Source organism: Egretta garzetta, unplaced genomic scaffold, assembly GCF_000687185.1.
Source record: "Egretta garzetta isolate BGI_Z169 unplaced genomic scaffold, ASM68718v1 scaffold615, whole genome shotgun sequence".
In the NCBI taxonomy this organism is placed as follows: domain Eukaryota; kingdom Metazoa; phylum Chordata; class Aves; order Pelecaniformes; family Ardeidae; genus Egretta; species Egretta garzetta.
The window spans coordinates 1,046,864-1,061,608 of NW_009259857.1; the positions used below are offsets into that span (position 1 = coordinate 1,046,864).

The following is a 14,745-nucleotide window of genomic DNA, read 5'->3' on the forward strand; positions in this document are numbered from 1 at the left end:
GGATTTGTGGGGAGCAGAGCTGCTCAGAACCCAACCTTTGACACTTGGGAAGTAGAACTCACTTTATCACCTATTTCATTCTCGCCCCCCCTGCCCACCCACTAGAAAAGAGCAGGTTAATCCCAGTGAGCTGGCAGCCCTTCCCAAGGGCAGGGGAAGGGTCTCTGCAGCTGTACACCAGAGCTGGTGATTTGGCCTGTTTCTGTGCTGCTTAGAGCTCTAAAGTGCCAAGAAATAAGCAGTTGCAGAGTCAAAGGAAATTTCGGTTTGTTCAGCTTGGAAAAATCTTGGATGCAATCCTCTTTGGAGTGAGACTGAACTTAAATGAGACTTCCCATGACTGCAAATTCTGGTTTGGTTTTTAGCAGTTAGCTGTGTGCAGGCCTCACTTTGACTTAACCTAATTAGGACTTTTTTTGCTTTAGTGTGATGAAACTATTCTGAAAGAAGACAAAACTGAGTTGTGATGTGTCTGTTGGCTCTGTGAACACGTGTTGCATGCTCAGGGGCTGTTTTCTAGCTCAACTCCTGGAGTTTCCCATGTGGCCATGACTGGGTGGCTGGCATGCAAGTAGCAAAGCTGACAGAGGCCTATCAGGCTCTTGGTGGCTGTCTATCTGAACTGGAACTGAAACATCTGTGAAACACTGAGCTGGCTCTCTGAAAACTGGCAAACAGAATTGGGAGGTACTGACTGGCATGGAGAGGGTTTTTTTTATTATTAAATACATTGGGGCAGTGTTTCTTCAGAGGAGCTATTAGAGGTTTGTAGACACATCTGAGGAGGTTGGGTGATGATGACTTGTCAAGATATTCTTTGAAAATCACAACCTGCCTTTGATTAACTGTTGCTTTTTAGGTGACTTTTTTCTTAAGTGAATACTACATTTGTGAAATTAATGTTTTCTTTCTCTTCAACAGTGGGCCACTATACGGATAGAAAAAGGTGTCAAAAAGCCGCAGCCACAGATGCTAAAGACTCCTGCTGCTAATGGTGAGAGCTCGGGGCCAAATTGATAAGGCTAATGTTTTAAAGTAGAACTAAGTCCTCTTCAAATGGGGAAGTTAAATGTGTGCACAAGAGAACTGGAGAAGAGGTGGGATGGTTACAAGTTAACTGTTACATCTAATTGTTTTGCAATGCTGCTGGCAAAAGAACTGTTCCTGCTTCTTTTACTGGCTCGTACTGAATGGTTGAAAAGTCAGGGGATGAGGAAATGAAGGGTATGAAATAATGTCAAGTTTAACAAAACAAAGTAGAGCTTAAGATACTGTCCCCACTTGAGGGAAACTTTCAAGTTACAATATGACCTTGATTTTTGTCTTGAAATCAGTCTTTAAGTCACAGCTTGCAGGGCCGCTGGCAAACTGTCTCAGTCCTAAGAGCATCAGAGTACACTTAATTTCTGAGGAGATCTGAATACTTGGTGGACAGCACTTTTTTTTCCCAAGCTCAGTGCTTTTTCTGTTGTAGGGCTGCTAGATGCAAGTGTGTGGTGTTAAACTTATTCCTTTTTTTTGGTCTGCTGCTGTTCACCTTTTGCCTCCTGGAGTTACCTCAGTGTTTGCCAGACGAACTTCTTACACTCAGTTACTGTAGAAAGGCAGCTGAAGAGTTGCTTCATATTTCTTCCTTTAGCCTATTTTTGAAATTAGTTCTTTTACTATATCTTAATGCATGCTGTGTGTGTGTCATGGTAGGCTGTACTAGGTCAGAGTTGGCTGTAGGACTTTGGAGCTGTAAGCACAGTGAGAGCAGTCTGAGTTTGCCCAGGAAGTAAGTGAAGGCTGAGCAAGGTGTTGCAGCCAGCACTTGGTTTTTTCCTGGTTCCTGGCTGCTTTGGTATTGCTGTTGATTTGCTTGTTTTTGCCAGCATTTGACAGCAGTGTCAGTATCTTCTGTGTGCTCCCTCATTAGACAGCACAGCAGGAAACAGGACCAGCCTGCCAGTTAGTAGAGAAGTCAATTGTTACCTGATTCTACAAATAGGCTCATGCAAGCACAATGTAGTAAAAGGGACTGAACTGGTTGTGTTTCATCTCCAAAGGAGTATCCTTATCAATACTGTAAGCACTGATATTGTACTATCTGCAGGCCAGGCATGAAACGGGTTCCGATGGTAGCAGATCCAACTGTCAGCACCTGTAATTATAAACTGGAGGTACTGCACAGCAGCTCTTACAACAGATTAAAATTTGTCTTATTTAATTGCAACTTTAAAGTGGCTGAGAAAAAGTATGTCCTGTATCACTTGCCAGTATCCTGAAAGTTGTGGGAGTTCTTTTTTTGGGTGGGGGGCAAGGCAAGGTGAGTGATCCTTCCAAATAATGTCAGCGCCCTGCTATCTATGTTTCACAGGCTGCCAGTGATGCAGCAAGATATCCTTTTTCTTCCTGTAAGGATGATAGTGTCCCATTACATCATGGGTCAGTGAGAGGGCAAGAGATCCAACTGTGCTGCTTTAGCCACACAGTAGGAGCTCTTGTCTTCCTGGACATGTGATCATTCTGGCATGTCATTTCTTTCTTCTGTAGAAAAGAAAGGTAAAGGGAGAGAGAGGACCTGGCTAGTAGATCATATTCTATGAGCTATCTTCCCATAAAACTACAAGTACCTATTCCCCCTGTGTGTGTGACAGAAAGGTCTATAGTGCTAATATGTGCTGTAGTTCAGAACCTGGACTAATCTGGGTGCACTCCACTGTCTGGAGCATGAGTTGTAGTTGATAAAAATGGCCTGAGGTGATGTAGATGACCGTGTGCAGGCTATGTTCAAGTGGTCTTATGGATGGGGATACACAATTGCAACGGTGGCCTGAAGCATGCTTTTTAATGTCTTTATATTTGAAATTAAAATTAAAACCTTTCCCCACTGCAGGTGGCTCTTGCTGCAGTAAGCTTAGAGTCTAACTATTCCTTACTTGGGAGGGTATGGGGAGTAGGGGAGATGTGGAATCTGCAGTGCCAAGCTGTGCTCTGTATATTGCTTTTTGGAGTTTTTTAAGCATAGAACTAACTGACTTGTGATTAGGAGTCTGTATGTGGATGAAAGTACTTGAGGGCCAGGGCAGGTGTATGTCTGAGTGCAGTGTATAAGTTGGCATCCCCTGAGGTGACAGAACATGAGCAGATGGAGAGGCCCAATTACATTGCATAATATTTACTGAGGGAGGAGAAATTCCTGGTGATAATGAATTATGGAGCAGCTGATTAGAACAGGGTAAAGGTTAAGTGTCTATATGTTTGTATGCATATGCATGTTAAGTGCTGAAGGGGAATGTGTAGCACCTCTTCTGTCTTTCCTGACTGTCCAGTCCTCAGTAGGAGGTGGGTCAAGATGGGATGGAGCATTGCGGATGCATGCACAAGGGCAAGTTTTCCTGTTCCCAGGTAAAGCAAAAATGGTCCTCCCCAAAGACCTAAAATCCAGTGCCCCTCAATATGGAAGATGAGAGAGCATTACTAAAGAGACACCACCTCTTCCTTCAGTACCAAATCCAGTATATTTCACATCTGTTGGTAATGTGCCCCTGTTGGTGGTGTGATAAGGAATAGCCCTAAGAAAAATGTTGGCTGGTGTAGTTGCTATGTGAGGAATTACCTGGTGCTGGCACTTCAAGGTCCCTCTGTGTTAGAGGGCAGTGTATTTATGTGCTGGGCCCAATGGTAGCTCTTGGCTGCGTAGACACTTGGAGGTTAGATGTCTGTCTCATTGCAGCTGAAAAGCTGTTAGTATGGGTGTTGGTGTGACACTGAGTAAAGCAGTGGCTATGGCTTTTTTGGTCGAGAGTGATGTTTGCTGTACTCCTGCATAATGCTGCCTTTTAGCTATCTTTGGCAGACTCAGCTCTGCCTGTGGTCAAGGGATTAAAGGCCACTAAATGTTACTTCTGATTACAAGAAAGCTAAGTACATCACCTGAGCAGCATGTGTTTTGTGCTGTTCATTCAGGTGCTGCTGAGATCTTGGCTCAGAGTAGCTTGTCCCAAGGCTGCAAGGCAGCTTGTGCATGAGGGTGTCGTGTGACAACGACAGTGCAGCCTGGTGAGGCAAGACATGACAGCTGTGCTACCCTGGCTGCGCTAGCAGTGTGTTAAACTTGAACCTGAGCTGGTTTCAGCCAACAAGGAGGAGCCAGGGGAGCCAACTGTTTGGCTGATGCTGAACCAGGGGCTGGATAAGGAGGGAGCATTCATGGCTCTCCTGGGAACTGGAGAGAAGAGTGTGTGTATGATGGGTGCTGGAGAGTTCCCCTGGCCAGTTTCTTTGCTATAACCTGTCTCCCACCCCAGTAGCAGCATGGAGCAGATGGATTGGGCTGATTTGCCTAGTCTTGGAAGTTTCACAGCTTGGAGGTTTAAGGGGCTGACTGAAAGAAAAATTGAACCACAAACTACAGCTCTGGTTTGGGTTTAAAATATGACAATCCATCCTGCTAAATGTTTGATGCGATGTATGTTTGTATAATTTAGATCCCGAAGGGTATGTGGGTGTTCGAGTGTGCCATAATAACGATTTATATTTATAGGCTAGTAATAGGACAGTGCACTGAGATGGTCTGCTGGTGGGACTTGCAGGTTGTGGCTGCCAAGTTCAGAGCTGAATGTGCTAATAGGTTTTGTTGCAGCGTGTCATATCTCTTGCATGTTGTTCTTTAGTGTTTACCTTGGTGATCTGTGGGACTTGTACCTTGGAGCTTCATGCGTTATCCCATATGTATGCTACAGTGCAATACAAAGATTTTTCATGTCACTTGTAGTTTCAATGTTGTGTGTGATTTTCATATCAAGTATATTCACAGTTTTTCTGCTGGCAAGATTTCTTGGGATGCAGATTTCCACATTGTGCAATGTATATTTGTGGGAAAGTGCTTAGTAGCTTGAAACTGTTGAGTTGCTTCCTCCTTTCCCATTTTTTTATCTCAACATGGAAGCACAAAGTTTATGCAATTTGTCAGAGGGTGTCTGACAGAGTGGCAACCTGAACTTGGACCTCTGTAACCCTAGCTGAGTGTCTCAGGGGATAGTTGCTCTGGTTAAACGTTATTCTAGATTTCTTCAGTCATCAATTTCTGGAGCCAGACTTGCTTACCACAAAGCAGCTACTTGATCTTTATATTTAGCTTACACAATTTGTCTTTGCCTTTGAAAGCTCTAGTGAGAAGTTGGTGTTTATCAGACTGTACGTATAAAAAACAAAAAGGGAGGAAGAGAGGGAATGCTTGCTATTTGTACTGCAATTCTGAACTCTTTGGGCTTCTTTTCTATTGCCAGGCATTATGTGGGCAGAGTTCAACTGAAACACAGCTGTTAGTGCCAAACTGAATTATATCAAGGCACCTCTGGGCACAACTTCCTTTGACTTTGGGGGGTTTTTTGGAGGGTTTTTCTTAGTTTGATTTAAACTAAAATAAAAAATAGTGTGGTCCTGTCTGTGCTTATAGAAAAGACTGTTCTGTGAAGGGAGGGAGGACATTTAATCCAAAGCTGGTCTGTGCACAGATGTCAGGTAGCTGTTGCAGTCTGGGGCTTTGGCAGGTAGCAATAGAGTGTGTTGCAGCTGAATGTGGCTGTGGGATGCCAGAATGTCTGATGAGTTGGGCCTAGGGAGGAACAGGGAAGCCTCCATGGAGGAGACAGAATGCCCTTAAATACACAGAGCACCAGGAGAAGGGAATGGAAAGGCCAAGGTCTCACTTGGTTAACTCTGGAAGCATAGCATGGTCTTAAAGTTGCTGAGTTGAGGGCTTGTCAGATGGTGGGAAAAGGTTTGCCTCCTTATTTCACCTTCAGTAAGGAACAGTACTTGATATAATTGCTGCTCAAGCTGTTTATGTGAGGAAGGGGATCTAGAACTGGCCTACTGAAGAGTATGCTGTGCTCAACTACCCATCTGATCTTGCTGTCGTAGGAGGGGCTCTGACAGTAAGTTTGTCTCCGCGAGTAATGCAGAGTGGCAAGTGATTTGGAGGATGACTTACTGTATAGAATTATTTCCTCATATGGTTACTCTTTCCTTCCTAAGGTATCATTGAAAGAGATGAAACGCCTATGGAGAAAGAAATTGCGCGTCTGCATCGAGTGGACTTTGAATTCTCTGACATATTCTACTTCTGCAGAAAAGGGTTTGAGGCCATTGTGGAAGATGAGGTCACCCAAAGATTTTCCTCTGAAGAGCTGGTCTCCTGGAATCTCCTCACAAGGACTAATGTCAACTTCCACTACATCAGCCTGAGGCTGACTGTTGTTTGGGTCATTGGGGTTATAGTGCGGTACTGCTTCCTGCTGCCCCTACGGTAAGCTCATGGGTGCTGAGGGGTTTTGTCAGTCTGGGAACATGTAAATGTGTATTTTCTTGGGAAATGTCATCTCAGCGTTTTTAACCCATTAGCAGATACAGAAGATGAACTGGCTTAAACTCTCCTTTGAATGGTTAAGAAGCTATTCAGAACATTTTTATCTGGCCATTTACTGTGGAGAGTAGATTAGGGATAGTGGTCATCTTTTCTGTGGATGTTGCCCCTAAGTCATATGTATTGGCAACATAAGTGTAAGGGGTGAGCTCTAAAACTCCCTGACACTATGTCCATTGGGGTATCTGAATCTGCTGCCTTTGATAGACTGATTTTGTGTCAGGGAATTACTGAGTTAGAGAACTGGATATGTCAAGTAGCTGAGGAATAACTGAATTCCTGCTATCCTGTTATATTTTCAAGTGGAAAGTGATATTAAAATGAGCAAAACTACTTATTTTGATTTAATGTCTATTTTGTCTGTAGCTTTACCCTTGCTGCCATTGGGATTACCTCAATGATTGTGGGGACAACAATGGTAGGACAGCTGCCAAACAGCAGGTAGGTACTGTGTGTAGCACGTGAGAGACAAACTTGCCAATTTGCATCAGCGCAAACAGCTCAAGATTAGGACTGGACAGATTTTACAAGCGATAGTCCACTCTACCCACAAACTTGTGGCCTTACTTTTAATGGCATTTTGAACTTGGGCTGAGGTAGGCTTCTTGCCAGCCTTGGCACTGAGGTTGGTAGTTTCTGATGGGCTCCTCTTGCTGTCATGAGAGACTGAAATGGAATGTTGTAGGGAAGGTAACAGTGCTGGGATAAAAAATATGCAGTGAGGAGAATACAGCCTTGCCTAGGTAAGTGAGACCAAGGCTATGATATGTCTCGGCTGAGCTGCTGTGTCAAGTGAGTAGTAAATCTGCAAATATCCCTCTGTGCTCCAGAGTACCAGGAAAATTTCAGCCATGAGTTGTGTTGAGTAGGCTGGGGAATACTGAGTGTGTGTCTAGCAGCTTTCCAGGATCCTTCATATGCCTGTGATTTCTTTCAGTGTGAAAACCTATTTGAGTGAAGTGGTCCACCTCACCTGCTCCCGCATCCTTGTCAGAGCTCTGTCCGGTACTATCCATTACCATAACAAGTGAGTAAACTGATGTTACGATAGCAAATGTGTGTGTATACTTCTATGTGTGTAAGTATCCTATTTGAAATGGGGCAGCTCTTTCCTGACCTGCAGGTTAATGTCACACTAGATGCTGACTCACCTGACAGCTTTATGGAATTCTATGTGTGTGCCCTAGTAGTCTAACAAAAAAATTATGTAATTGCAGGGAAAACAAACCTCAGAAAGGAGGAATTTGTGTTGCCAACCACACGTCACCAATAGATGCGATCATTTTGACAAATGATGGATGCTATGCAATGGTATGAGGAGATCCATGATGACTACAGCAGAGGGAGAGGCCAGGAAAGGGAAAGATTGTGGGGTACTGGTTGTGGAGTTCAGTACTTAACTTTCACGGTAGAGTTGTTAACTTGAGTGCTAGTCAGTGGGGAAAAGTGTAAATTGTGTTGAAGTTGGTCTATAAGTTATGTGCTGGTGAAGTTGTCCTGGCAGTGTCAATGCTAGGCTCTTCATCTGGTGAAATACTTGAGATACGCTTCCATGCATGTGTCGATCCTTTCAAGTGAATGCATTTTAAGTTTTTGTGGGCACTGCCCAATCCTGGTTTGTAGTCTCCAGTGTGTTTGGGGTTTTTTTGAGGGGCATGCAGAAGAGGAGGTTCTACTTTTCAGATGTCTTGTACGCTGATGTGCCTTATGGGGCCTTGCAGGTTGGCCAGGTTCACGGTGGACTAATGGGCGTTATTCAGAGAGCCACAGTCAAGGCCTGTCCTCATGTCTGGTTTGAACGCTCAGAAATTAAAGACCGCCATCTAGTGACAAAAAGGTGAGGCGTGGGTTGGGGCGGGGGATTGCAGTGCCAGTGTAACCCTGGTACCTGCTAGTGCCTGATGGCTGCTGCTTATAAATGCTAATCACAGGGGTATGAGTTATGTGTAATTCCACGTTACTGTAGGCTGAAATAATGTAGGTTATTGCAAATCAGTAGATGTAGGTAGGACTGGAAGCAATCAGTATAGCAGTGGCTCAATAGCAGTTCTTGGAGTGGAGGGGTGGTAAAACTGCATCATTCAGAATGACCCAAATATGCTTGCTTGTGTGGGCTTTGATACAGTAGACTGGTTAAAATGCCAGGTTCCCAGGTCACTAAGAAAGGCTTAAAGTTTAGAGGGTTCAGGCCAAAGGTTCTGGTAAGGTCTGGATTGCAGCAGACTGTCACAAAATGTCTAATCTGGGTAGCCATCAACATAGTAACTAATGGCTGATGAATTCAGATACACATTTTGAAAGGATGTGAAGATACCTCAAATTCTGGGATTTTCTGTTGAAGAGAAATACTGATGGAAAAATTGGGCTTTCTGTGACACTAACGGTCTTGACTTCATTCAAAACTGTGAGCCACTGGAAACAGGAAGCTTTGCTTGTTAGGGTGAAGGGCAAAAATGTGGCTAGTTAAAAAAACTGAGGTGCTTACAAAGGTGGCTTTCTGCAGAATGTCACTAAAGACATACCCATTAACACTGTAGTACAGTCATAGAAATTCTTCCTAAACTTTTAGGTTAACTTTGACAGGTTAACTTCTTCACCACCTCATTGGCCTCTGCACAGCAGGACAGCTTTGCCAAGTCATCCAAGTGTCATTCCAAGGAGTGTAAGCTGTGGGCATTTAGGAGTCCTCTTTTTAAGAAATCTGCTGTTAAGTAAGCAGAACCTGGATGGGCCACTGCACAGGACTTTTTTTTTTCTTATGTAGGCAATCTCTTGCAGGTTGAGTTGATCAGAGTTAATTGGACTAACTTAATGGCATATACTTGTTGGCTTCCCTGACAGTCATTAATAAACTAATATGGAGGAAAGAAAACAGGATGTTGCCTCAGTGTAGTGCACCAGGGGCCTAAGGGATAGCTTGTGCAAAGCTTCAGATTTGTTAGAAACAGAAAGGCAAGTACAAATTAGTGTCCAGTAGAAGGCTTTCATTTCAAACAAATATATATATGTAAAGACATTTTTAGTGCACCTGCCTTGGGAAAGAAGAGTGGAAAGGAGTTGTTTTTTAAGCTTTCCTTCTGCTTTCACAGACTCAGGGAACATGTGGCGGATAAGAGCAAACTCCCAATCTTAATTTTTCCAGAAGGTAAGAAGCTGAACTGCTCCTTTTCTGCATTCAGTGTAGATGTCATCCCTGTTAGCTTTTTGTGGCTTCTGGTGCTCAAATGTATCTTCACATCTGGCTTAGATTTTATTAGGGCATTCCTATTTTTCATCTTTAATATGAAATTATATGAAGAAAACACAATACTGTCCCTGGCTGTTGGGTCTCCTGGCAGAAGCTATGGGCAGAATAATAGCAAGATGATATTCACAAGGCAAAAGAAATAAATTCACTGTCCTACAGATCTGACCTCAGCTTTGTGTGTTTTTTTTCTCATGTGTTCTGGCTTCATTCAGGGAGTCAGTCACAAGACAAAGAATTAAAGCAAATAGGGGAGAGATGCTTAATTTACCCCTAAAGGGCCTGCACTTGCTCCTCAGTGAGTGTAAGATCTGTATGTAGTGTTGCTCCTGAAATGTGGTAGGCTGTGTGAAGTAATGATTTCAGTTTCTCTTCTGGACAGGCACCTGCATAAACAATACATCTGTGATGATGTTCAAGAAGGGGAGCTTTGAAATAGGAGGGACAATCTATCCTGTTGCAATCAAAGTAAGTGGAAGTAGCTGGCTGCTGAATTTCAAAGTTTGGGATCTGTTTTTGTCAGGGTGATAGTAAGCTGTCTCAGTACAGCTGCTAATGAAAGCACAGTAGCTCTGGCAATTGGCTATGTGCTGTGGATGACCCCTAGACCGTAAGTGGCTAAAAAGAGAAGGTGAAGTCCTTCAGCCTATGGAGCCTTGCTGGTAGGACCTGGTGGGCTCAGCTTATTCTTCCAGAAAGCTGGAAGGAAGGGAGATCCAGCTGGTCCTTCCCAGTGCTGAAGGGAAGAGAAGCATGCAGCTTGCAGCAGACTTAGATCTCTTGGCTGTTCGGGCAAATGGGTGGCATCTGCTGCTGGCTCTGTATGGTAATCACAAGCAGCACTAATAAACACAGGCTAATTTTTCTAAAGCCTCATTCTAAGCAAACATGTCAATTGTGAATTTTCTTACTCTAGTGTGTAACTGAATGCATCCACCTCAGATCTGAGACAGGCTGTGATGGTCTGTGGGGAAAGGGTTTTAACTCTTGTTTTTTTGTGATCCCTTACAGTATGATCCTCAGTTTGGAGATGCATTCTGGAACAGCAGCAAATACAACATTGTGAGCTATCTGCTGCGAATAATGACCAGCTGGGCCATTGTTTGCAATGTGTGGTACATGCCACCAATGGTTAGAAAGGTAATCTAGCATGTGGTTAACTGATTGCTATTTAAGAACCTGACTGTGTCTGCAAGTGCCTATTTTTACTTTTTTTTTTCTCTCTGCCTAAACTCCTACCCACCCCATGTCTCCAAATCAGTTTTATACTGGACTTCTGTTAGTGTGGACTTTGATCTATGATTGGATGTAGCTTTTCCTTGGCACCATCATCAGTGCACCAAATTTGCAAAGGACAGCAGTAAATATACTGCTGTTCTTGGTAGCAATGCTGTTAATGTTTTGTCCTGTTAGAGCAAAATTTTCCCCTGATTTCAACACTTTAGGGGAAAAATGAGCTAAACTATTATCTCATTGGAACATCAGATTGTGTTGGCATGATAAGGGTCGGATCGTTTGGCAGTGAGCTAGTTTGATGAGGCAGCAGATGAAAAGCGTTATGGAAATCTGTTTTAATACACTTCTCTCTGCTTTGATTATGTTGAATTTATGACCCTTGAAGGAAGGTGAAGATGCTGTTCAGTTTGCCAACAGAGTGAAGTCAGCCATTGCTCGCCAAGGAGGACTGACTGAACTTCCCTGGTGAGTGATGCTATCCTTCTTAGACTTCATGGACTATCTGTTGTTAATTTGAGAGGTGCTTCCTCCCTTACCTTGGACAGGTAACGTAAATATCTTTATTCCACTTAGGAGAAAATGAGGGAGTAACTTCACATGCACATATGTGTATGTGAAAGTAAAAATAAAAAAGGTGCATGAAGTCTTTGGAGCATGTAGCGCTCATGCAGCGGGTTTCACCTAAAGGCTTGATGCTTTTTGAAGAGGGCCCCTTCACAGTTGTTTCTCATGTTGAGACTCATGCTGAGACTAAGGAGCAGAAGTGACGTTAGTTGGCAAAACTGATGAACAACAAAAATAAAACACAGGGCTTAAGGCTTTCTGCTCTGACTTTCTCATGTCCAACCTCAGTAAGTAGCAGCATAATTCCTAGATTTCATAGGACTGCATGAAACAAACTTGACAGCAGGATTCTGATGAAGAGAATGGGCAAACGGATTCAACTATGAATGGCGTAAGGCAAGAGACAAGTATGGTATTACACAAGATTGACTGCCTCTACAGTCTAGGGAAATAGTGTCCCAGGTTGGCAAAGATTTCTATGGTAGGTGCAATCTGTTACCAATATGAGCAGGCTGCTTTAACAGGCTAAACTCAAAATTTGGACTGCATAAGCATTATGGCTTAAGGTAAATGTTTTAATAAACATGCTTAAACTTGGATGTTCTAGAAGTTCTGAGGAAAAGCATTAATAATCTTCTGAGACTCTAGAATTGACTAAAATAGTTAATACAATACATAGTTTGATAACAACAGTGGTAACAATCATGATGGGTTACTTTTCTCTCTTGCTCTGTTCCAGGGATGGAGGTCTGAAACGAGCCAAAGTTAAAGATACTTTCAAAGAAGAACAGCAGAAAAACTATAGCAAGATGCTCGTCAGAAATGGATCAATAGGAAGCCTGTCTACAGGAACAGAGTCAGACTGAATGGTGGTTCTTAAAAACTAATTTTGCACAACAAGCCTTAGCAGGAATAAAGTTTTTTAATTAAAAAAACACGCAAAAACTGGAGCAACAAAATCCCTCATCACATGTATGCATATTCTTTGTATGGCTGGTGCAGAGCCTGCCAAGGGCAGCGTCTCTGTGTCTCCCTCCCTTTTCACTCTTCTCTGCCCCTCCCCATCTTCGTGTGATGATGCACTGCAGCTCCTGGTATTCTCTAGCTGAATGTGTGGAGAGTTAAGAGGCAAAAGCACCACGGTTTTTCCCGAGTTTATGAGGATGAAGGGAAGTACACTGAACGGATGCTGTCAGGACACTGGTTGTGAAGATACCTCTTGTTCATGGTACTTTGAAGCTTTAAACATAACAAGGTTTTGTCTTTTTTATTGTTGCTCAGACTTCTAGTGGTAGATGACTTAAATGACATGTTTTAGGATGTTGTCAGAACTGTAAGATTGACTCTTTTGGTTAGCTTGCACCTGGATGTGCAAGGGGGGAAGGAAAGCAAGGGCTGCAGGCCCTAAAGAATAGGAAAGGAACTGCCCTGCCAAAAGCACAGTTCACAGACCGTGAGGAATTTGGTGGCCTTATAACATGTTACTGCCTTTATTGAGAACTGCTATCTGAGGGAAGTTAGGGGCAAGTCCTCAATCTCCCTGTCCACTGCTACTGTTGAATATTGCTTTCTTGAGATCTGGAGCTGTAAAGGTAAGATACGGTAAGCAGCTGGATAACATGGGCTATGACAGATTAGTTTTTATGAATTGGTTTTTCAAGACTACCCTTCTGCAAAAATTGCTGCTAATGGCTTAAATATATTGAGAGCCACTCCAGAAACACATTTTGTGTTGATCTGGGCTAGCAATAGCTATCAAAACTATAAACATAGGATCCACAAGTCACCTACGATACAAGATGTGGCATGTTCAAGTCTGCAATATGTTGCTGTCTGAATGTAAAGAGAAATAAATTCTATATTTCTAATGGGTCTTGTGTGGCATTTATACCCTTTTTCTAAATGTGTGTAAATACATCTCAAACTTAAAATTAGGGTCATGGAAACTTTGACTGTGACATAAAGGACCAATTGTAGTTGAGATCTTACCTGATTTCTAACTTATTTGTTTGTTTTTTTTTTTCCTCTTGGACTCTAAGGAACATGTATGGTGTAGTGTTTATCCTTTTAGAGTAGGAGTGACTCATCAGGCAGACAGAACTTGAAATTGCAACATGAAGTCACATCAGGGAGACTCAAATAATGAATCTATAATTACCTGGAAAACGGCTATGAGCTTCTAAATTGGTAACAAACTGAGTTCATTTGTAAGTAGTATTTTCCTGTAGCAAAGAGATTTTCTATTTAATGCTGAAAAAAATTACTGTTCTACAGCTGATAATCAAGTTTAAAAATCTGTTAGAACGTAGTCTCCCAAAAAAGGGTTCCTGATCTGTTTTCCATTATCCCTCAGTCCATGCACTTACACAAGGAGAAATACAGTTTTTGAATATTCTAGAGGCTTGTAGCCCATTGTACTTTGTCTTGGATGTCTGGTTGTGGAGGTATGTGACCTTGGAAGAAAACATTGGGAAGGGGCTCTTGGAGAAATGCTTTCAGGTTTAGCATGTCAGGCCTTTAAGAACAAAATTGTTTATAGTAAAAGGGTTAGAGTGGGAAGACAAGTGAGACATAGTGAAGGTTTTTTGATTAATATGAACCTAGTTAAACTTAGTTCAAAGTTATATTATTACTGTTAAGATGAACTGATCATGTAAGCTTTGGACTAATGTGTTTGTCATAACCTATGGATATTAGCTGTGAGCTTGAGCTTTCCTGGAATTCAGTCATGGTAAGAAGCTTTGTAAGGACAACTTACCTTTTTACAAACATGCTTGCATGTGTGCACATGCATACACACAAAATATAATTTAGGTAACACAATTTAAAATTTATATATAAATATTGGGGTGTATATATATAATTTCTTCTAAGAGGTTAGTTGTGATGTATTCCTCTGTAGGTGGAACAAGAGTTGTATTGGTGAAGGCTTAAATATATGGTTCCTAAGAGAATCTTCAGTCAGTTTATGGGCTGATGTCCCTCTGCTTTTTCTTGCTTTTGGAGTTGATCATCAGTAGTTGAACTGCAGTGGTTTCTGAAATCTTAACGATGCTCGCTCAGATGCCCTGTTAGGTGCACATGTTTACAGCAACAGGATTGTGAGCTTTGGGAAAAGTTCCAAAGACTGCAGTTTGCTTCTGGCTTGGGACAAAACTAGATTTTAAGGCAAAAAAAGTCCTGCTAAGTCAAAGGATGGTAATATGATATTGTAATGAAATGTCTGGCAAATTGAGCTTGGACTTTTTTTAGAATCTGTGACTTTAACAGACTTACAAATAGCTTCTAC

At 42.4% G+C, this 14,745-nt stretch overlaps 1 protein-coding gene across 2 annotated transcripts; it reads left to right on the forward strand.

The window, feature by feature from the left end:
• The first annotated feature begins 667 nt into the window (after window positions 1-667).
• Window positions 668-13,280, forward strand: LOC104127334 (glycerol-3-phosphate acyltransferase 3). 2 transcript variants are annotated; one of them, XM_009639998.2, is made up of 12 exons: window positions 668-687; window positions 922-994; window positions 6,025-6,295; window positions 6,779-6,853; window positions 7,350-7,439; window positions 7,630-7,723; window positions 8,134-8,249; window positions 9,502-9,557; window positions 10,039-10,124; window positions 10,668-10,796; window positions 11,278-11,357; window positions 12,196-13,280. In XM_009639998.2, exons 2-12 carry the CDS (start codon window positions 970-972, stop codon window positions 12,320-12,322), a joined length of 1,149 nt encoding a protein of 382 aa, XP_009638293.1. In that variant the 5' UTR covers window positions 668-687; window positions 922-969; the 3' UTR covers window positions 12,323-13,280. The 2 variants fall into 2 exon arrangements, with proteins under 2 accessions (XP_009638293.1, XP_035751451.1); XM_035895558.1 differs by lacking the exon at window positions 668-687 and adding an exon at window positions 745-764.
• Window positions 13,281-14,745: the final 1,465 nt, after the last annotated feature.